This window comes from Salmo salar, chromosome ssa24 (genome assembly GCF_905237065.1).
Source record: "Salmo salar chromosome ssa24, Ssal_v3.1, whole genome shotgun sequence".
NCBI lineage: Eukaryota > Metazoa > Chordata > Actinopteri > Salmoniformes > Salmonidae > Salmo > Salmo salar.
In genome coordinates this window covers 29912030-29934993 of record NC_059465.1, presented here as the reverse complement: position 1 = coordinate 29934993, position 22964 = coordinate 29912030, and the positions used below count along the sequence as shown (strand labels likewise).

The 22964-nt window shown below is 43.8% G+C and overlaps 2 protein-coding genes across 4 annotated transcripts in view; one reads left to right on the top strand and one right to left on the bottom strand.

Moving 5' to 3' along the window:
- LOC106585677 (small G protein signaling modulator 1) overlaps nucleotides 1-2981 on the top strand; it is a 70168-nt gene extending 67187 nt beyond the window's left edge. The window contains exon 25 of the mRNA XM_014172141.2: nucleotides 582-2981. Coding sequence (XP_014027616.2) covers nucleotides 582-670 — 89 coding nt within the window. The 3' untranslated portion in view covers nucleotides 671-2981. The remainder of the gene's footprint in view (nucleotides 1-581) is intronic.
- A 5970-nt stretch (nucleotides 2982-8951) lies between these two features.
- On the bottom strand, nucleotides 8952-22852 carry LOC106585681 (kinesin-like protein KIF27). 3 transcript variants are annotated; one of them, XM_014172150.2, is made up of 15 exons: nucleotides 22405-22852; nucleotides 21983-22294; nucleotides 21505-21717; nucleotides 20423-21351; nucleotides 20167-20310; nucleotides 19855-20025; nucleotides 19620-19786; nucleotides 16925-17055; nucleotides 16712-16833; nucleotides 13615-13677; nucleotides 13218-13391; nucleotides 12863-13078; nucleotides 12573-12782; nucleotides 10252-10450; nucleotides 8952-10140 (listed from the first exon to the last, which is right to left on the bottom strand). In XM_014172150.2, the coding sequence occupies exons 2-15, from the start codon at nucleotides 22278-22280 to the stop codon at nucleotides 9773-9775; spliced, it is 3405 nt and encodes a 1134-aa protein (XP_014027625.2). In that variant the 5' UTR covers nucleotides 22281-22294; nucleotides 22405-22852; the 3' UTR covers nucleotides 8952-9772. The 3 variants fall into 3 exon arrangements, with proteins under 3 accessions (XP_014027625.2, XP_014027626.2, XP_014027624.2); XM_014172151.2 differs by having other exon boundaries at nucleotides 22576-22852; XM_014172149.2 differs by having other exon boundaries at nucleotides 21983-22852.
- Nucleotides 22853-22964: the final 112 nt, after the last annotated feature.

The following is a 22964-nucleotide window of genomic DNA, read 5'->3' as shown; positions in this document are numbered from 1 at the left end:
TCAATTGCCTAGAGAAAGATACACCTAAAATGTATTTTTATTAATGTCCAACTTTGTCAATAGCTGAAGGGGGAATAGTAACCTTGAATGGGTACCTGTGCTGAGAAAATAAATGGTTCAATGAATAACGCACGCAATTGACCCTTCGCTAAGCGACGCCCCCTTGGTTACTATGGCAACCTCAGACAATATTTTCCCTGGACGCCCAACCATTTAAGCCAATGGGGAAAACCCTCACAATGATCTCAAACTGTGTTTTTAATCCAAAATTAAATGAAATACAGACTACCCTGTGCTAATCAGTAGACTCTCGTGTCTGTTGTGGTGAATTGACATTACAATTGATTCACGTGAACCTGGTAAATAAAGTTTGCAGTGTAGCTAGCCACTGGATGGCTCTGATTATGAACTGTCAGCATGCAGTGAAAGGTCATACTCCAGCTCTGAGAATACAGAGTTACAGGGGAATGCAGGACTTACCCACATATACATCAAATAAATATGATGGTATAGCCTTGTGCATTGATGCTGGCAGTGGTTCAGCTGGTATGACATTTTCATCTTCTCTCGACTCCTTTCAGAAATGGCTGAGCATCACAACATCAAGCAGATCCTGACTCTGGCCCGGGACCTGGTGTGCAAGGTGCAGACTCTCATTGAGAACAAGTGATCTCCAGGAGCCATCCACTTTTCTTCCTTTATCCTCTTCCAGTTTCCGCTTAGTCTGTCTCAAGGCATCCCAGTCTGAACAGCTGCAAAAGAACAGATAGATCAGGGTTGTGTTTATTAGGCACCAAACTGAAGAAATGGGACTGAAACAGGCAGGAACTACTTAGACTTGTCCTATAACAAACGATCATTTTAATTTTCCTTCGCCAAATGTTTTTAAATGTGTTCCATTGAGTGCCCTGATGAACATGACCCAGATGCACTCAGATTAGGGGTTGCCTCATATACTATTCTATACCACCGCCTTCTTCACAGGGTCACCACCATTGTTCACTACCTTCTCATCTATGGTGGCAGGTAACCTAGTGGTTAGAAGTTGACTAGGTGAAAAATCTGTCAATGTGCCCTTGAGCAAGGCACTTAACCCTAATTGCTCCTGTAAGTAACTCTGGATAAGAGCGTCTGCTGATTTACTAAAATATCAAATGTATGTGAAACCAGCCAGGGTATACCATGTAATGCTATACCAGTACTTAAATTTCAGGTTTCATCATGGAACACCAAGGGAATGATGACTTTTACCTCCAGTTATTCTGTCAGTGAAACAGTTTGGTTGATTTTTTATTAAACTGTGACAAATATTTTGTCATAGTATGCGGTATGCCTTGTAGACCTACTGTTGATTGAAGTGGGGTTAGTATATACATACACAGAGATGGTTTCATAGACCTAGATACAATTATTTTACTCAAGAACTGAATATCAGTGAAACATAAATATGGACTATAGATAGTCCTAGAATATTTTAAGATGTGAAAGTTACCAAGTGCCATTCAGTACAGGAGTAGGCTTAACCTGGTCCGGTGAAACGTCCGAATGTTGGAGTTTAAACTCATTAACAGACTCCATCTGGAGCGGTAGTTTACCTGAGTAAATTAACTTACAGGTAGGGTACCTACCTACCTGATGTGCCAAAGGCCAGTGCAAGGAGAAAATTAGATCAGCTTAAATGTTATACTGTGTTGAATAAGTAGACTACCTCGCAAGTAACCCTGTCCCAAGTAAGTTGTTACTGAATGTAGTTTGGTAGGTACTGTAGGTGTTACCTTACAATCTATTTTGGAATTCCTTTAAACCAAAATGAAGTAAGATAATTAATTGGTTCACTTGAAGCGGCAATCAGCAGTTGAAACAATAATAAAGCGTACCCAGTCCCCCCACCCCACCCGTTTCGCAAAAAAACTGAGGGATGGGGCTGGAGAAATGTAATCACTCGCAAATTGATAGACAGAGCTATGGATGGAAGTACTGACCATCCATGATATCAACATTCTAGTTTTAACCATGTTTTGAGGCCATATAGTGTTTGTTTATATTTACTTTGTTCACAAACATTGGAGTAAAACAATCTTATATTTTGGGTTCTGATGGGCTATGACAGTTAAACTAAGCTCATGAGGCTTTTATAAGTTATATTTTTCAACAACAAATGGGTGCATATCATTAATTTATAAGTTTCAAAAAATGGATGTAGCAACCTCAGATTGGGCATATGAAGGGTAGAATGGTTCATTTTTACATAAAGACACGACACATACGTTTTCTTTGCTCTGTGGTTTAATTAGGTGTGAAATAGGAAATCATTTTATGGATTTCTTAATTCAGGAAATAAGAACATCGGTTTTTCCTCTTCCTTTCATCTCAGACTAAATCACCTGTTTCTATGTCATCTGTATCTGCTAAACTCCCATTGTAGTCAGGTCCTAACAGAGACATGCCACTGGTCTGTATACCCTGTAAATCTGTGTGTATGGGCATGACGTGTGGCACTGCACACTGTTAGGAGTCATGAATCTGTTGAAACCATGTCGGCAATTTAGTAATGGGCAGTGTTTTGATTATTTCCCATATTCTGCCTTGTTTGTCTATTCTATATTATGTCTGTACACTGTTGTGTGTGAATTGTACTGTAAGGAAAACTAAACAAAAGAGGCAAATCTAATCCTAGTCAAAACTTATATTTATGACTAAGAAAAACTTGTGTGATTGTACATGTGACTTATAGTTGTCTGGGCAGAAATGGTTACAAAAAGCAACAAAAGGCTATTTAACTGTGCTCTGATTTCTTATTCCATTATTTATATATTCCAGTCAGCCACTGTGTATTATGTACATTGTGTGGCTTTCTCAGTACCTTGTATAGTCTTACGGCATTTTATGTTCAGCTGTTTTTTTAAGCAAATTCATGTTTTTTTGTTGTTGTTTTGCTTGGCCTGGCCACCAAAATAAATGTGTATTTGCAGAGATGAGGAGATCTAAGAATAGAGTCCAAAGAATGTCAAATTCACTCTTGCTTTAAAAGTTGGAAGATGATGATGAATACCATATAACATAGCCCAGCCATTGTGCTCTGTAACAGTTGTCGCTCATGGTTGCCAATTCAACAGTTGGGTGGATGCTTAGATCTCTGGCCAGTAGGATTAAGATGATATCGATATGAATCCATCTAAAAACAGGTTAATCTAGGAAACAGATTTTTATTTTATTTATTTCACCTTTATTTAACCAGGTAGGCTAGTTGAGAACAAGTTCTCATTTGCAACTGCGACCTGGCCAAGATAAAGCATAGCAATTCGACACATACAACAACACAGAGTTACACATGGAATAAACAAAACATACAGTCAATAATACAGTAGAACAAAAGAAATCTAAAAATCTATATACAATGAGTGCAAATGAGGTAAGTTAAGGCAATAAATAGGCCATGGTGGTGAAGTAATATACAATATAGCAATTAAACACTGGAATGGTAGATGTGCAGAAGATGAATGTGCAAGTAGAGATACTGTGGTGCAAAGGAGCAAGATAAATAAATAAATACAGTATGGGGATGAGGTAGGTAGATAGATGGGCTGTTTACAGATGGGCTATGTACAGGTGCAGTGATCTGTGAGCTGCTCTGACAGCTGGTGCTTAAAGCTAGTGAGGGAGATATGAGTCTCCAGCTTCAGTGATTTTTGCAGTTCGTTCCAGTCATTGGCAGCAGAGAACTGGAAGGAAAGACGACCAAAGGAGGAATTGGCTTTGGGGGTGACCAGTGAGATATAACTGCTGGAGCGCGTGCTACGAGTGGGTGCTTCTATGGTGACCAGTGAGCTGAGATAAGGCGGGGCTTTACCTAGCAGAGACTTGTAGATAACCTGTAGCCAGTGTGTTTGGCGATGAGTATGAAGCGAGGGCCAACCAACGAGAGCGTACAGGTCGCAGTGGTGGGTAGTGTATTGGGCTTTGGTGACAAAACGGATGGCACTGTGACAGACTGCATCCAGTTTGTTGAGTAGAGTGTTGGAGGCTATTTTATAGATGACATCACCGAAGTCGAGAATCGGTAGGATGGTCAGTTTTACGAGGGTATGTTTGGGAGCATGAGTCAAGGATGCTTTGTTGCGATATACAGTGAGGGAAAAAAGTATTTGATCCCCTGCTGATTTTGTACGTTTGCCCACTGACAAAGAAATTATCAGTCTATAATTTTAATGGTAGGTTTATTTGAACAGTGAGAGACAGAATAACAACAAAAAAATCCAGAAAAACGCATGTCAAAAATGTTATAAAATGATTTGCATTTTAATGAGGGAAATAAGTATTTGACCCCCTGTCAATCAGAAAGATTTCTGACTCCCAGGTGTCTTTTATACAGGTAACGAGCTGAGATTAGGAGCACACTCTTAAAGGGAGTGCTCCTAATCTCAGCTTGCTACCTGTATAAAAGACACCTGTCCACAGAAGCAATCAATCAATCAGATTCCAAACTCTCCACCATGGCCAAGACCAAAGAGCGCTCCAAGGATGTCAGGGACAAGATTGTAGACCTACCCAAGGCTGGAATGGGCTACAAGACCATCGCCAAGCAGCTTGGTGAGAAGGTGACAACAGTTGGTGCGATTATTCGCAAATAGAAGAAACACAAAAGAACTGTCAATCTCCCTCGGCCTGGGGCTCCATGCAAGATCTCACCTCGTGGAGTTGCAATGATCATGAGAACGGTGAGGAATCAGCCCAGAACTACATGGGAGGATCTTGTCAATGATCTCAAGGCAGCTGGGACCATAGTCACCAAGAAAACAATTGGTAACACACTACGCCGTGAAGGACTGAAATCCTGCAGCGCCCGCAAGGTCCCCCTGCTCTAGAAAGCACATATACATGCCCGTCTGAAGTTTGCCAATGAACATCTGAATGATTCAGAGGACAACTGGGTGAAAGTGTTGTGGTCAGATGAGACCAAAATGGAGCTCTTTGGCATCAACTCAACTCACCGTGTTTGGAGGAGGAGGAATGCTGCCTATGACCCCAAGAACACCATCCCCGCCGTCAAACATGGAGGTGGAAACATTATGCTTTGGGGGTGTTTTTCTGCTAAGGGAACAGGACAACTTCACCGCATCAAAGGGACGATGTGCGGGGCCATGAACCGTCAAATCTTGGGTGAGAACCTCCTTCTCTCAGCCAGGGCATTGAAAATGGGTCGTGGATGGGTATTCCAGCATGACAATGACCCAAAACACACGGCCAAGGCAACAAAGGAGTGGCTCAAGAAGAAGCACATTAAGGTCCTGGAGTGGCCTAGCCAGTCTCCAGACCTTAATCCCATAGAAAATCTGTGGAGGGAGCTTCAGGTCCGAGTTGCCAAACGTCAGCCTCGAAACCTTAATGACTTGGAGAAGATCTGCAAAGAGGAGTGGGACAAAATCCCTCCTGAGATGTGTGCAAACCTGGTGGCCAACTACAAGAAACGTCTGACATCTGTGATTGCTAACAAGGGTTTTGCCACCAAGTACTAAGTCATGTTTTGCAGAGGGGTCAAATACTTATTTCCCTCATTAAAATGCAAATCAATTTATAACATTTTTTACATGCGTTTTTCTGGATTTTTGTTGTTATTCTGTCTCTCACTGTTCAAATAAACCTACCATTAAAATTATAGACTGATCATTTCTTTGTCACTGGGCAAACGTACAAAATCAGCAGGGGATCAAATACTTTTTTCCCTCACTGTAGGAAGCTGATTCTAGATTTAATTTTGGATTGGAGATGCTTAATGTGAGTCTGGAAGGAGAGTTTACAGTCTAACCAGACACCTAGGTATTTGTAGTTGTCCACGTATTCTAAGTCAGAGCCGTCCAGAGTAGTGATGCTGGACGGGCGAGCAGGTGCGGGCAGTGATTGATTGAATAGCATGCATTTAGTTTTACTTGCGTTTAAGAGCAGTTGGAGGCCACGGAAGGAGAGTTGTATGGCATTGAAGCTCGTCTGGAGGGTAGTTAACACAGTGTCCAAAGAGGGGCCAGAAGTATACAGAATGGTGTCGTCTGCGTAGAGGTGGATCAGAGAATCACCAGCAGAAAGAGCAACATCATTGATGTATACAGAGAAGAGAGTCGGCCCGAGAATTGAAACCTGTGGCACCCCCATAGAGACTGCCAGAGGTCCAGACAACAGGCCCTCCGATTTGACACACTGAACTCTATCAGAGAAGTAGTTGGTAAACCAGGCGACGCAATCATTTGAGAAACCAAGGCTGTCGAGTCTGCCAATAAGAATGTGGTGATTGACAGAGTCGAAAGCCTTGGCCAGGTCAATGAATACGGCTGCACAGTAATGTCTCTTATCGATGGCGGTTATGATGTCGTTTAGGACCATGAGCGTGGCTGAGGTGCACCCATGACCAGCTCTGAAACCAGATTGCATAGTGGAGAAGGTATGGTGGGATTCGAAATGGTCGGTAATCTATTTGTTAACTTGGCTTTCGAAGACCTTAGAAAGACAGGGTAGGATAGATATAGGTCTGTAGCAGTTTGGGTCTAGAGTGTGGGTCTAGAGCGATACGAAAGAGAGGTTGAACAGGTTAGTAATAGGGGTTGCAACAATTTCGGCAGATCATTTTAGAAAGAGAGGGTCCAGATTGTCTAGCCCGGCTGATTTGTATGGGTCCAGATTTTTCAGCTCTTTCAGAACATCAGCTATCTGGATTTGGGTGAAGGAGAAATGGTGGGGGCTTTGGCGGGTTGCTGTGGAGATGAATTATTAGGGGTGTATTACTTTCTCTTGATGTAGCCTCGCTGTTGAGATTTATGCAAGGGATTGTGTGCTTTCATTCCCTTAAATGAATGCTAATCGTAAATGAATATATCTCTTGAATCCCCATTCCTGTTTTTCATTGCCTAGGTAGAACATCACTTCAGTTTTACCAGTGTTGTTTCATGAATGTGTTAACAACTATTGCCTTGAGTGTTGGTGGTTGTCTGTGAATACAAAGTGCTTTATGTTACACCAGAATAAGAATTATTCTGGTGTAACAAGAATTGTATTATCTTGTAACATGTATTTACTTGCTAACATATTTATTTATTCATTAAGTTTCTGCTTTTGTATGTAAAACTTGATATTTTGTGGTCGGTAATAAACAAAATATATTGAATTTTTTTTTACAAAATACAAATATATATACATATACATTTTTATACACACATACACACACACACACACACTTGAAGTCAGAAGTTTACATACACTTAGGTTGGAGTCATTAAAACTCATTTTTCAACCACTCCACAAATTTCTTGTTAACAAACTATAGTTTTGGCAAGTCGGTTAGGACATCTACTTTGAGCATGACACAAGTAATTTTTCCAACAATTGTTTACAGACAGATTATTTCACTTATAATTCACTGTATCACAATTCCAGTGGGTCAGAAGTTTACATACACTAAATTGACTGTACCTTTAAACAGCTTGGAAAATGTCAGAAAATGATGTCACGACTTTAGAAGCTTCTGATAGGCTAATTTACATCATTTGAATCAATTGGAGGTGTACTTGTGGATGTATTTCAAGGCCTACCTTCAAACTCAGTACTTCTTTGCTTGACATCATTGGAAAATCAAAAGAAATCAGCCAAGACCTCATAAAAATAAATTGTAGACCTCCACAAGCCTGGTTCATCCTTGGGAGCGATTTCCAAACACCTGAAGGTACCAAGTTCATCTGTACAAACAATAGTACGCAAGTATAAACACCATGGGACCACGCAGCCGTCATACCGCTCAGGAAGGAGACGCGTTCTGTGTCCTAGAGGTGAACGTACTTTGATGTGAAGTGCAAATCAATCCCAGAACAACAGCAAAGGACCTTGTGAAGATGCTTGAGGAAAAAGGTACAAAAGTATTTATATCCACAGTAAAACGAGTCCTATAATCGACATAACCTGAAAGGCCGCTCAGCAAGGAAGAAGCCACTGCTCCAAAACTGCCATAAAAAAGCCAGACTACGGTTTGTAAAGATCGTACTTTTTGAAGAAATGTCCTCTGATCTGATGACACAAAAATAGAACTGTTTGGCCATAATGACCATTGCTATGTTTGTAGGAAAAAGGGGGAGGCTTGCAAGCCGAAGAACACCATCCCAACCGTGAAGCACGGGGTGGCAGCATCATGTTGTGGAGGTGCTTTGCTGCAGGAGGGACTGGTGTACTTCATAAAATAGATGGCATCATGAGGGAGGAAAAGTATGTGGATATATTGAAGCAATATCTCAAGACATCAGTCAGGAAGTTAAAGCTTGGTCGCAAATGGGTCTTCCAAATGGACAATGACCCCAAGCATACTTCCAAAGTTGTGGCAAAATGACTTAAGGACAACAAAGTCAAGGTATTGGGAGTGGCCATCACAAAGCCCTGACCTCAACCCCATAGAAAATTTGTGGGCAGAACTGAAAATGCGTGTGTGAGCAAGGAGGCCTACAAACCTGACTCAGTTACACCAGCTCTGTCAGGAGGAATGGGCCAAAATTCACCCAAGCTTGTGGAAGGTTACCCGTAACGTTTGACCCAAGTTAAACAATATAAAGGCAATGCTACCAAATACTAATTGAGTGTATGTAAACTTCTGACCCACTGGGGATGTGATGAAAGAAATAAAAGCTGAAATAAATAATTCACTCTTCTATTATTCTGACATTTCAAATTCTTAAAATAAAGTGGTGATCCTAACTGACCTAAGACAGGAATTTTTACAATGATTAAATGTCAGGAATTGTGAAAAACTGAGTTTAAATGTATTTGGCTAAGGTGTATGTAAACTTCCAACATATATATATATATATATATATATATATATTTTAAATGCCTTCCAATTGCCTATCTAATGTAGCTTTATTTCTGCATCTCATCTTGAGAACTACATTACACAGGCATGAATTACGGCTCCAACAAGAATGTTTTGAATATATTTTTATTTTGAGGCCTACTGGATCCTTAAGCTTTTTGTTTGAGGGGTGGTGGTGGATCACTAGCCTTGTGTCAGCCATGCTACTTAAGATCAGACTAACATTTTGGGGAATATATTAGTTATATACATGTATAAGTTATATTTTTCAAGAATCAATGGGTACCAGTAATTAAAATGACCATTGGACAGCAGTAACTATTGCAAGTTGCACCTTTAACATTAAACAGGACACTGCAAAGACAAATGTAGATCAAATTGGTGAATCGTGCAAATTAACAGGTTTGATCCAATCAATTTGATGTCAACAGTTGTTCAACAGTTGTTCAACACTTAAATAACCAAAACCACACAAGGAAACCGAGTAAATCACAGGTAAATTCTATTGCATGAATGACCACTGGCTTGCTTTAGAGTTTGGAGTGGCCCGAGGGTCTAGAACACGGCCAACACACTATCTTATAAACAAAGACATCTTTAAAAGTAAAATAATTTAAACATAAAAATCACATTTCTAATACACATTATTTTGATATCCATTTAGCTGTGGGCTCATCTATCTCTGACTAACTGATGAGTCTGCAGTTTGAAGTGCAATTCACTCAGACTTTAGTGCTGTAAAGTGCAGAGAGGGTTTTCACTCCGTGGAATCAGTTGACGTGTCTCAACAGTTTCACAGTTAGTGGCTTCTGTTCCTTGCCTCCTCCCTTTCATCCACATTGATCTTATTTGACTTAGATTCACCTGACCTCTTCTTCTAGATCAGTGTGGACAAATGAAAAAAAGTGGTTGATATGTGCTCAAGCCTCCTGGTCAGTAAGTGTTTCTGGGCACTTCAATGGAGTCCTCCTGGAATGAGCCTCTGCTGGCCCTCATGGTATACCGCACCCTAGTGCTGCGGGGGTCAGAGGGTGAGAGCTGCCTCAGCTCCCTACGGGACAGACGGACAGGGGCCAGCTCCACTCTGGGAGTCTGCAGGCTGGGGCTGTCCCCTGCTCCATCACTGGCCCCCTTCCTGCCCTGGGTCTGCAGTTCTGGAGCCTGAGGGGGGAGGGATTTGGTAACCAGCTCTCGGAGCTTCCTCTTCAGCTCACGACTGGAGCTCTTATAGAAGAACAGGTCTCTCTCCAGCTGCTGCAGCCTAGCCTGGACCGCCTGACCACTGTTCCCTGAGCCACCCTCTACACACAAACAGAAAATTAGCAGTGAGAATACTGTAAAACACACAATGAAAAGGCAGGAAACACTCTCAAACATTTACCACATTGATGCATACACACACAGACACGGACCTCGGCACTGCTGCAGTAGTAACTGTATGCTATGTTGGTGCTCTCGATGCTGCTCAGTGAGCCGGCGGTCTGTGTCCAGAGTGAGGCGCTGTAGAGCTGCCTCCATCTCCCTGGTCACTGCCTCCTGCTCTCCAGTCTGCAGCTCCAGCTCCTCACAGCGCAGCTGCAGCCGCTGCTCCGACTCCCTCAGACACACCACCTGGAGGGGCCAAGGGAATGCTTTCAACATTTGCCAGCTTAGTAGGAGGCTAATGGAAGGTTAGGAGTGTAGTGCATGTCTTATTTTGGCCTACGTAGAACTTTGAGATTACTTTGACATGAAAAGCACTATACAAATTAAATGTATAGTCATCATCATCTCTTGAACCAGTCCTACTTCTGAGCCAAACCTTTTTCAAACTCTTAAAATCTCAATCCCAGCCCCCCAGCCTTTCCGCAAATGAGGGTTCTAATGCAGTGTACTGTCAACCAGGTACCACTTTGTTGTAGGCATCACCTAGTTCTCCCTTTGTGGGTGAATATCCAAAACAGCATGCATAATAGCATGTTCCACTATCCAGTACAGTCTCAAAGCTGACTAGGCTAGCGAGAACCTCCCTCTCCCGAATGGTTATTACAAAGCGAAGTCTCTGACGCTCATCGGATGTGGCAGGGCTTGCAAACCATAACAGACTACAAAGGGAAGCACAGCCAAGAACTGCCCAGTGACACAAGCCTACCAGACGAGCTAAACTACTTCTATGCTCGCTTCGAAGCACATAACACTGAAACATGCATGAGAGCACCAGCTGTTCCGGAAGACTGTGTGATCACGCTCTCCGCAGCCAATGTGAGTAAGACCTTTAAACAGGTCAACATTCACAAGACCGCAGGGCCAGACGGATTACCAGGACATGTACTGCGAGCATGCACTGACCAACTGGCAAGTGTCTTCACTGACATTTTCAACCTCTCCCTGTCCGAGTCTGTAATACCAACATATTTCGGTAGCCTGCTTAAATTACTACCAACCCGTAGCACTCACATCCGTAGCCATGAAGTGCTTTGAAAGGCTGGTCATGGCTCACATCAACACCATTATCCCAGAAACCCTAGACCCACTAATTTGCATACCGCCCTAACAGATCCACAGATGATGCAATCTCTATTGCACTCCACACTGCCCTTTCCCACCTGGACAAAAGGAACATCTATGTGAGGATGCTATTCATTGACTACAGCTCAGCGTTCAACACCATAGTGCCCTCAAAGCTCATCAATAAGCTAAGGACCCTGGGACTGAACACTTCCCTCTGTAACTGGATCCTGGACTTCCTGACGGGCCGCCCCCAGGTGGTAAGGGTAGGTAACAACACATCCGCCACACTGATCTTCAACACGGGCCCCTCAGGTGTGCGTGCTCAGGCCCCTCCTGTACTCCCTGTTCACTCATGACTGCATGGCCAGGCACGACTCCAACACCATCATTAAGTTTGCCGATGACAACAGTGGGCCTGATCACCGACAACGACGAGACAGCCTATAGGGAGGAGGTCAGAGACCTGGCCGTGTGGTGCCAGGACAACAACCTCTCCCTCAACGTGATCAAGACAAAGGAGATGATTGTGGACTACAGGAAAAAGAGGACCGAGCACGCCCCCATTCTCATCGACAGGGCTGTAGTGGAGCAGGTTGAGAGCTTTAAGTTCCTTGGTGTCCACATCACCAACAAACTAACATGGTCCAAGCACACCAAGACAGTAATGAAGAGGGCACGACAAAATCTATTCCCCCTTAGGAGACTGAAAAGATTTGGCATGGGTCCTCAAAAGGTTCTACAGCTGCACCATCGAGAGCATCCTGACTGGTTGCATCACTGCCTGGTATGGCAACTGCTCGGCCTCCGACCGCAAGGCACTACAGAGGGTTGTGTGAACGGCCCAGTACATCACTGGGGCCAAGCTTCCTGCTATCCAGGACCTCTATACCAGGCGGTGTCAGAGGAAGGCCCTAAAAATTGTCAAAGACTCCAGCCACCCTGGTCATAGACTGTTCTCTCTGCTACCACACGGCAAGCGGTACCGGAGTGCCAAGTCTAGGTCCAAAAGGCTTCTTAACAGCGTCTACCCCCAATCCATAAGACTGCTGAACACTTAATCAAATGGCTAACCGGAGTATTTGCATTGACCCGCCCCAATCATTGGAGATGAAAAGGCTCTGGTCGGATAGGCACCGCAATAACATCTGCTAAACGTGTATGCAACCAATAAAATTTGATTTTGATTTAGTTTGGTCGCTCAAAGTAGTTTGTGGTGAGTGTGTGTGTGTGTTGGGACTCTGACCTTGTTGAAGTATTTGACCAACAGTGCAGAGGCCTCTGGAAGTGGCAGCTCCCTTAGCGCCCTCATGATGTCCTCGTCTTCGTCTCCGTGGGCGGGGTTTGATGTGTCCCCGAGCTCTCTCTGTCTCTCCTGGATGGAACGGTTCTTAAACTCTACAGCAGCATCCAACGCCTCCAGGGCCTCCTCCAACTGCAGCAGGGCATGCTCCTCCTATACACACACACCACTGATCAGCCCCTGCAGTCAGAGTGACACCCAGCCGGAAGGAAGGTGGTGAACGTTGAGCTCACCTCTGGCGTGAGCACTCTGCCGTCTCTCAGCTGTGTGTCCAGGGTGTCCCTCCTCAGACGCAGGCTCTCCCTCTCCTTCAGCAGCTCCTCCATAGACACTCCACACAGCCCTGCTGCCGGGGAGGACAGTCTCCTCCTTACACCTCCTCTCTCCTCCAGCTCCTGATCCAAAGCTCCCAGACGAGCCGACACTCGCAGAAAGTCCTGACTCAGAGCCTGAGGAATACACATGAACGTACCCACACACACTTTCAATATCAGATAACACTGGAATGCCGTAACTTACACAAAAATATAATATACCTTTTTATTTCAATAGAATGCTTTGGATTTCTATGCACCGCTCTGTGTTTACCTGGCTGGAGCGGAGCCTCTTGATCTGCAGCTGTTTCCTCTCCTGGACACAGGCCTCTCGGTGCTGCAGCACTTCTTCTCTGTGCCTCAGCTCCTCCTCCAGCTCTTGCAGGCCCCTCCTCCTCTGCAGAGCACGCTCCTCCTCTTGCTCCAGCCACGTGCGACTCTCAGACAGCTAGGCATCGTACACGGCCAAAACGAACACATCCACATTTCAAAACACACAAACACAATTTGACTATTTTAAACTATGTTGAATATCCAAATGAGATCTAAGGAATCACCATGACTGCATGGTGAACAATGAAATAGCCTTTTTTGCCATAACAAACACATCGTGCAGGGAGGGGCAGCCGAACCTAAATCTGTGATCATTTGCAGATGTCATGTGGGCTCACCTTTTCCTCCGAGTCTTTACATGCTCCATTCTGAAAGACAGCCATATTGTCTGTCCCCAGGTCCTGCAACACAGCAGCATCAAACCCTTTAGCATGCTGTTCACATGCACATTACTACATTTGAAAAACAAAATGGCAGCCCCACCACTTGGTTTGCTGTGAGGCTGAAGGATGGGACTGGAGAAATGTAACCACTTGCAAATTCATAGATGGAGCTACAGTTGGAGTCGGAAGTTTACATACACCTTGGCCAAATACCTTTAAACTCAGTTTTTCACAATTCCTGACATTTAATCCTTGTAAAAATTCCCTGTCTTAGGTCAGTTAGGATCACCACTTTATTTTAAGAATGTGAAATGTCAGAATAACAGCAGAGAGAATGATTTCTTTCAGCTTTTATTTCTTTCATCACATTCCCAGTGGGTCAGAAGTTTACATACACTCAATTAGTATTTGGTAGCATTGCCTTTAAATTGTTTAACTTGGGTCAAACATTTCGGGTAGCCTTCCACAAGCTTCCCAGAATAAATTGGGTGAATTTTGGCCCATTCCTCCTGACAGAGCTGGTGTAACTGAGTCAGGTTTGTAGGCCTCCTTGCTCGCACACGCTTTTTCAATTCTGTCCACAAAAATGTTCGTCCTTTGCTGTTGTTCTGGGATTGATTTGCACTTTTCGCACCAAAGTACGTTCATCTCTAGGACACAGAACGCGTCTCTTTCCTGAGCGGTATGACGGATGCATGGTCCCATGGTGTTTATACTTGCGAACTATTGTTTGTACAGATGAGCGTGGTACCTTCAGGCATTTGGAAATTGCTCCCAAGGATGAACCAGACTTGTGGAGGTCTACAATTTTTTTTTCTGAGGTCTTGGCTGATTTCTTTTGAGTTCCCCATGATGTCAAGCAAGAGGCACTGAGTTTGAAGGTAGGCCTTGAAATACATCCACAGGTACACCTCCAATTGACTCAAATTATGTCAATTAGCCTATCAGAAGCTTCTAAAGCCATGACATCATTTTCTGGAATTTTCCAAGCTGTTTAAAGGCACAGTCAACTAAGTGTATGTAAACCTCTGACCCACTGGAATTGTGATACAGTGAATTATAGTGAAATAATAATAAGTGAAATAATCTGTCATTAAACCATTGTTGGAAATATTACTTGTGTCATGCACAAAGTAGATGTCCTAACCGACTTGCCAAGACTATAATTTCTTTACAAAAAAATTTGTGGAGTGGTTGAAAAACAAGTTTTAATGACTCCAACCTAAGTGTATGTAAACTTGTATATATGGATGCAAGGACTGAGAGTCTGATGTCAACAGAAGTTCTGTATTAATGCTCCTTGAATGGGTATCGCTATAAATAAAATGGGGCCAACGTTTGACAGTGGGATAAAACATTTTTTTCAAACAATGGTAAATAAAGGATTTTCATGCAGCTCCCCGTTTACTTAGAGGAATAATAGTGAATATATGCAAATTGCCCTAGAACTCCACCTATAAAACAACATAGGTTTAGGACTATACATCCTTTAAGCAGAGTTCATACCGACATTGGCAAATCAAATTCAAAGACTTTTCAGACTTTTTCAAGCACTGAATTATAATTTTGAAGGACATCAATGTTATACATTATAGAACCCCCCCCCCCCCCACACCAAAAAAACGAAATAGGCCTTTAACATTTACTAGAAAAATAGTGCCGTTTTTAGGCCTTCCCAATGCATTGATATTGAAATGATTATGACATTCTAAAATATGTGAGAATAATGTGGACATTGCCTGACTAAATAGATTGGATGCATGGATGGTGATTTTTCAGTAGCCTATGTGGCCGACGCTGGCACACACAATAAAGCCATGAATAGCGGAAGCATTAATCTCACCATTGCTATTTTTATAAAGTGACCAAAAACCAGCTTCCTTTTTTGATGTAAGGATTTGAAGCCAATATTAGATGCTGTCGTCACCCTTAAATTGACGCGTCGGGAAACAAACAAGTGGCCCCATCTCACAAAAACGGATTAAAAAATGAAATCACAGACAATTATAAGGGAACAGAAGAACTTACAAATTGGCTACAATAATTACAAGGACTTTTCAAGCACCAAATTGAGGAACTGTCTGATTATCAAGGTAAGCATATTCCAGTACTTGAATTTCTGAGCAGACTACAACAGATGATCAACATCAAGTCGCTAGGGAAATTAGATCTAACATGGATCCAGGCACAACTGTCTTCACATGCATAACGAATGAGACACCAAAATATTCTGGACATTCCTCATGAACACCGTTTTTCCAGTTCTTGGGCTGTTGTTGCATCGCATGCACTATCACAACCACTGGTCATAACTTGACTGTCATTTGGAAAATTCCTTCTTAGAGCCTCTGATGTGTGAAAATACCGTAGCATAACTAATCAGCTGGACACCAAATGTGCATCCAACAAGTATTATGCATAATTATTAAAGAACCACGTTAATGACAGTATTCATTTAGGTTAAGAATCAAGGTAAAATGACTCGATTTGGCAATTGCATTTATTATTCAGGATTTGTGTGCCCATAAACTGTTTTCACTCCTTAACATACGACACTAAATGTTATGTAGTTACACTGCATTTCTGAGATCTCTATCCATCCAGGATAGATGAGATTTCTATCCATCCAGGATTCAAGTTCAATGTCTAATTTAACTGATTAATGCTTAATATATGATATCAACTACTTACACTGCCATAAATGCAAGGACAGAAAAGTTTTATCTCACACGATTTTGGACAAATCAGTCAAGACACCAAACATGACAAAGGATTAAACATAGGTTTTAAATCAACTCGTGAATTTTAATGAATATTTGTATCCCCCTTATATCTTAACGTAATGGCATGAAAAAAAAAATATATATTTTTATCAATGACTTTTCAACAGCTGTTACAAGTTCTCCAGTGTAGGAAATCCTCACTGGGACCCTAGTTTATAGAAAGACCAAAATGATTTAAGACTGTTCAATGAGTGCTGTATAAATGCTTTATGACTGCTCTATGAGTGCTGTATAAAATGTTCTCCGTATGTTGTATTGTTAGCACTGACCTTGGTCCTGTATAGATCCCTGGAGCCAATGGTCTGCAGGCTAGCCCTGCTCTGTGTCTCCGCCTGCTGTAGGCGCTGCAGATTCACCGTCTGACTCCGCCTCACCCTGCGCTCCTCGCGCTCTACGGAAGCACAGGCCGGGCTTAGCAATGAAACAGAAATGACAGGAAATATAAGACTCTTAAAGTGTTACATATAAATCACTGTATTTACCTGTAGGGAGTTTTGACGGTTGAGGTAACTGGAGCCCGTCCTGAATCTGGTCCAAACTAGTATTTTGCGTCTGGTTCTGGTTAAAACAGGCTGGGTTCGGTCTGCTTGTCCATGTGCGGTTCATTGAGTGCCTGCAATATAGATCAAAATTAAATAAGTATTGTGTCGTAAAAAAGTAGAACAATGACATAACTCAGAAGCAGGATATTATGGTACATTTCCACTGAGGATTTACCCCAGTGTTTTACCAAAAAGGCTCAGACTTTTGTGTTTCCACCTCCACGGCCCGGCTCCTGGGACTCACTGGGCCATGGCCTCAGTGGACCTGCTCTGATTTGGGGCCAGGGCATGTCCGCTAAGGGCTTTTAGGGCGGCATTTACAAAACAATGGCTAACTATGAACATGGGTTTACACCTTTGATGGTTAACACCTTCTCACAAAGCAATTGTTTTGATTATGCAGATGTTGTTGATTCTGCTCTTCAAAAGTCCTCACTGTCAGCTCTAGCTATGGAAACACAATGTCCCTAGTCTAACATCAGCTCTAGCTATGTAAACACAATGTCCCTAGTCTAACATCAGCTCTAGCTATGGAAACACAATGTCCCTAGTAGAACATCAGCTCTAGCTATGGAAACACAATGTCCCTAGTAGAACATCAGCTCTAGCTATGGAAACACAATGTCCCTAGTAGAACATCAGCTCTAGCTATGTAAACACAATGTCCCTAGTAGAACATCAGCTCTAGCTATGGAAACACAATGTCCCTAGTAGAACATCAGCCCTAGCTATGTAAACACAATGTCCCTAGTATAACATCAGCTCTAGCTATGTAAACACAATGTCCCTAGTAGAACATCAGCTCTAGCTATGTAAACACAATGTCCCTAGTAGAACATCAGCTCTAGCTATGTAAACACAATGTCCCTAGTAGAACATCAGCTCTAGCTATGGAAACACAATGTCCCTAGTATAACATCAGCTCTAGCTATGTAAACACAATGTCCCTAGTAGAACATCAGCTCTAGCTATGGAAACACAATGTCCCTAGTAGAACATCAGCTCTAGCTATGTAAACACAATGTCCCTAGTATAACATCAGCTCTAGCTATGTAAACACAATGTCCCTAGTATAACATCAGCTCTAGCTATGTAAACACAATGTCCCTAGTAGAACATCAGCTCTAGCTATGGAAACACAATGTCCCTAGTAGAACATCAGCTCTAGCTATGGAAACACAATGTCCCTAGTAGAACATCAGCTCTAGCTATGTAAACACAATGTCCCTAGTAGAACATCAGCTCTAGCTATGTAAACACAATGTCCCTAGTATAACATCAGCTCTAGCTATGGAAACACAATGTCCCTAGTATAACATCAGCTCTAGCTATGGAAACACAATGTCCCTAGTAGAACATCAGCTCTAGCTATGTAAACACAATGTCCCTAGTATAACATCAGCTCTAGCTATGTAAACACAATGTCCCTAGTATAACATCAGCTCTAGCTATGTAAACACAATGTCCCTAGTATAACATCAGCTCTAGCTATGTAAACACAATGTCCCTAGTAGAACATCAGCTCTAGCTATGGAAACACAATGTCCCTAGTAGAACATCAGCTCTAGCTATGGAAACACAATGTCCCTAGTATAACATCAGCTCTAGCTATGGAAACACAATGTCCCTAGTAGAACATCAGCCCTAGCTATGGAAACACAATGTCCCTAGTAGAACATCAGCTCTAGCTATGGAAACACAATGTCCCTAGTAGAACATCAGCTCTAGCTATGTAAACACAATGTCCCTAGTAGAACATCAGCTCTAGCTATGGAAACACAATGTCCCTAGTAGAACATCAGCTCTAGCTATGTAAACACAATGTCCCTAGTAGAACATCAGCTCTAGCTATGTAAACACAATGTCCCTAGTATAACATCAGCTCTAGCTATGTAAACACAATGTCCCTAGTAGAACATCAGCTCTAGCTATGGAAACACAATGTCCCTAGTAGAACATCAGCTCTAGCTATGTAAACACAATGTCCCTAGTAGAACACCAGCTCTAGCTATGGAAACACAATGTCCCTAGTAGAACATCAGCCCTAGCTATGGAAACACAATGTCCCTAGTAGAACATCAGCCCTAGCTATGGAAACACAATGTCCCTAGTAGAACATCAGCTCTAGCTATGGAAACACAATGTCCCTAGTATAACATCAGCTCTAGCTATGGAAACACAATGTCCCTAGTAGAACATCAGCCCTAGCTATGGAAACACAATGTCCCTAGTATAACATCAGCTCTAGCTATGTAAACACAATGTCCCTAGTAGAACATCAGCCCTAGCTATGGAAACACAATGTCCCTAGTAGAACATCAGCTCTAGCTATGGAAACACAATGTCCCTAGTAGAACATCAGCTCTAGCTATGTAAACACAATGTCCCTAGTAGAACATCAGCTCTAGCTATGGAAACACAATGTCCCTAGTAGAACATCAGCTCTAGCTATGGAAACACAATGTCCCTAGTAGAACATCAGCTCTAGCTATGTAAACACAATGTCCCTAGTAGAACATCAGCCCTAGCTATAGAAACACAATGTCCCTAGTATAACATCAGGGTGTGTATACACTAGTGGAACAGCTGTTACAGTCTAAAAGCAGCATTACATTATTATATCAGTCTTTCTCACCTGAATCCCTTACTCCCCCCCTGATCCTCCTCCTCCGCTTCCTCCTGTTCTCTTTGTGGGCAGATGACCTCGTCTCTCTCTTCTATCTGTGCCAGCAGCAGCTGACTGCGGGTCTTAAAGGCAGCCATCACCCTCTCCAACGAACAGGCCGGAGGACTAGTGTGGATCTGCATAAGAGACACACAAAGACAAACTTAGCCATTGTCGCACACACATAGTTGCTCGGGACACGTACCTTCCTTGTACCACAATGGCCTTGGCTGATCAGGGGAACACTGTGAGGTCTCTTCGCAGACTTCCCAGAAGCCCCGGTTTCCAGCAAGGCTCCCGAGGATGCCATCCTGGAGGTCAGGAGGTCACCGCGGAGACGATCGATTAACAGCTGCTGCTCTACCAGCTGCTCGCTCTGCACACTCAAACAACGGAAAGCGTCAGTTGTCAACCAATGCAGAAATGCCCAATTCTATCTTTGCCTCTATGTTTCTCCATTTCTCGTTATCCTCCAGCTCAGCTCAGAGTCTCTGTGTCACTCTCTCTCTCTCCTTACCTGTTTGCGTCTGAGCTCCCTCTCCTCCTGTAAGGACTGGAGGTGTCTCTGTTTCTCCTGTAGCAGTGTTTGCACCTGCCTCTGCACCTGCTGCAGCTCTGCCTCCCTCTGGTCAAACACCTGCTCGTCTATAGCCAGAGTATCCTGATGGAGGGAAGGAGTGGGAGAGAGAGTTACAATTTATACCTCTAGTTAGAATACGGTGTAAAAATAGATAATATTGAGGGGAAAAAAGCTGGGAAACAGAGCCCACTACCTGACACTTCCTGAGCTCTCGTCTGAGCTGGAGGATGGTGTTGTGGTGAGGCTTGTCCCCTGTGTCCCCCACAGGGTGCTGGTGGTCAGTGTGGCAGGAGTGGCTAAGCTCCTCGTGTCTCCCCAGCCATTCCTGCAAGCGGTGCTGCAGAGCAGGACTCAGGGTGGAACTCTGGAGCTCCTCCAATATGAAGGCAGCGTCCTGTGCAAGGCAGCAGTACTGGGGCTCCTCCACTAGGCCCGCACCCCTGTTGTCAAGCTCTTCCTGAGGGGTCTGTTTGGAGCTGTCAGTCATAAAGACCCCTCCCCCTGTCTTATCCCTCTTTCTCAGTGCCTCTCTCAGAGTCTGGACTTCCTGCTCCAGCTCCTCCACACGAGCCTCTCCAGGCTGCCAGCCCGGACATGCCCTGGCAGGACACAACCCAGGCTGGTTCTTCACGTGGCGTGCCCGTGAGGCAAACTGCAGCACGCTCAACGTCTCTGTGACATTGTGGTGGGAGGGGCTGACGCAGGCCACCATGAGTGTGTGGGCAGAGCCACCCAGTGAGTCCCGGAGGAGGCGTGTAATCTTGGCATCACGGTACGGCACATGGTTGCCACGGCGATGGGGGTCAGAGAGTGCACGGATGACGTTGCCCAGAGCCAGCAAGCCGGTGTTAATGTGGACAGACTCTTTGAGGCGCAAGCCTGTGTTCCCAGTGCGCGCAGCCCGCTCCGACCCAGCCAGATCCACCAGGTGGAGTTTAGAGGAGCGGACAGAGCCGTCGTCGTGGTTATGCTGTGTCAACTGCACGGTGACAATTGCGTGAGAGCGGCTGGAGCGCTCATTCATCTGAGTGGGGCCAGTGTGTCTCAGGGCATTGCCAGCCTCCAGGACGCTCTGCAACTCCTCAGCTGAGGTAATCACAGTCTCTCTGGCCCCCACCACAACTGAAACACACATTCATTTCAGTCAGATTCCATACAGCATGTATGTTCACACCACCAGCCTCAGTATAACCTCTATCAACACTGTAAAACACATTCAATTCTGTCATACTGAATCCACACACACACCCTAGCACAGACAGTGAGGAGTGTTACCTGTGTTGCCCCTGTCGTCCTCTCTGATGTGCAGCTCTCTGTGTGCGGTGTGGAGCTCTAGCAGGTCCCTGAGCTCCTCCCGGTACAGTTCCACATAGGACACCCTCACATCTGCTGCAGACCTGACGTCTGCAGCCCTCCTCTCCCCCAGGAGCAAAAACAGATCTGCTGCAGCCTGACCAATGATCCCACTTTCCTCCTCCACCAGAGATGCTAACAAGGGTACAAGTATTACAGAGGGAGAGCAAGTTCCATGGTAAAAACACAAAAGCAGAGTTGTGATAATAAAAAGTGGCCTATAATCATAAAGTTCTCTGCATTTGCCTAACGTTTTCCTCCTGTTCCAGTGGCAGCTCAGTTCAGAATCGTAGTGGTAGGAGATTATTCAAGGACTAATGTCCGAACATCATCATCCCTCAATGCACTTGGTGTCTCCATGATGTCAAAGAGTACAGATAAGCTCATACTGTTAACTTACCAACATGTCCCCCGCCAAGGGTGTACGTCTTCCCAGAACCGGTTTGTCCGTAGGCGAACACTGTAGCATTGTAGCCGTCAACGAGGGATGCCACCAGAGGTTTGACACATGACTCGTAAAACTGATCCTGCGATGCAGTAGGTCCAAAGGCGTGGTCAAAAGAAAAGGTTCGGTCGCTTCCCAGCATCACCTGGGCGCTGTCGGGCACCACGCGCACACACACCTGGTGATTGTGTAGCACCTCTTTGGGAAGCAAAGGTCTGATCCGAACCGCAACCCGCACACACACTTCTCCCATGACCAAACAGGACGCTGGTAACATTATAGACAAAACAAGTCACTGTATTTACCTCTATGGAGTTTCACACAGACACTCACTCACTTTCCCTGAAGAAGGCATGTTTACAGAAAAAAAAGTCTACCTTGCTCACTTCTTCAGCAACCACGACTTTCTCGCACTTCGGACGGTGAAGCATAAAGTTGGCATATGGCGTTGTTTAACAGTATTTTAAACAACAACATAACACTTCAACTAACCCTTGATTGCTGGGTTCGCTACTTACTGTAGCTAACTAGTTTTCCATAAATCTTACCGTCAGTCTCTGCTTTTGTTGTTCTTCTCGGCTGATTTATGTCCGTTTTTTGTCGTCACTAGTTACTGCAGCCACAAATTCATAAACCCCGCCTATTTCTACAATCTCTTTTCTTGAAAGTGGATTTTAAACCTAACCCTAACTTTCACCAACCTGCTAACATTGTCTGACCCTAACCTTAAATTAAGGCCAAGCTCATTTAGTTTTCTTGAATTTGTACGATATAGACTTTGAGGCTGTAGTAACTAGTGAACTGTTTTTGTTGTCTCTCAGTTGCCATGGGATACCACCGATAAGTCAAAGAAAGCTCACGCTTTCTGTCCAAGAAAAGACACTTGTTGTAAAAGACACAATCCGCTGCTACAGCCCCGCTCTATGGCGGGGTTGTG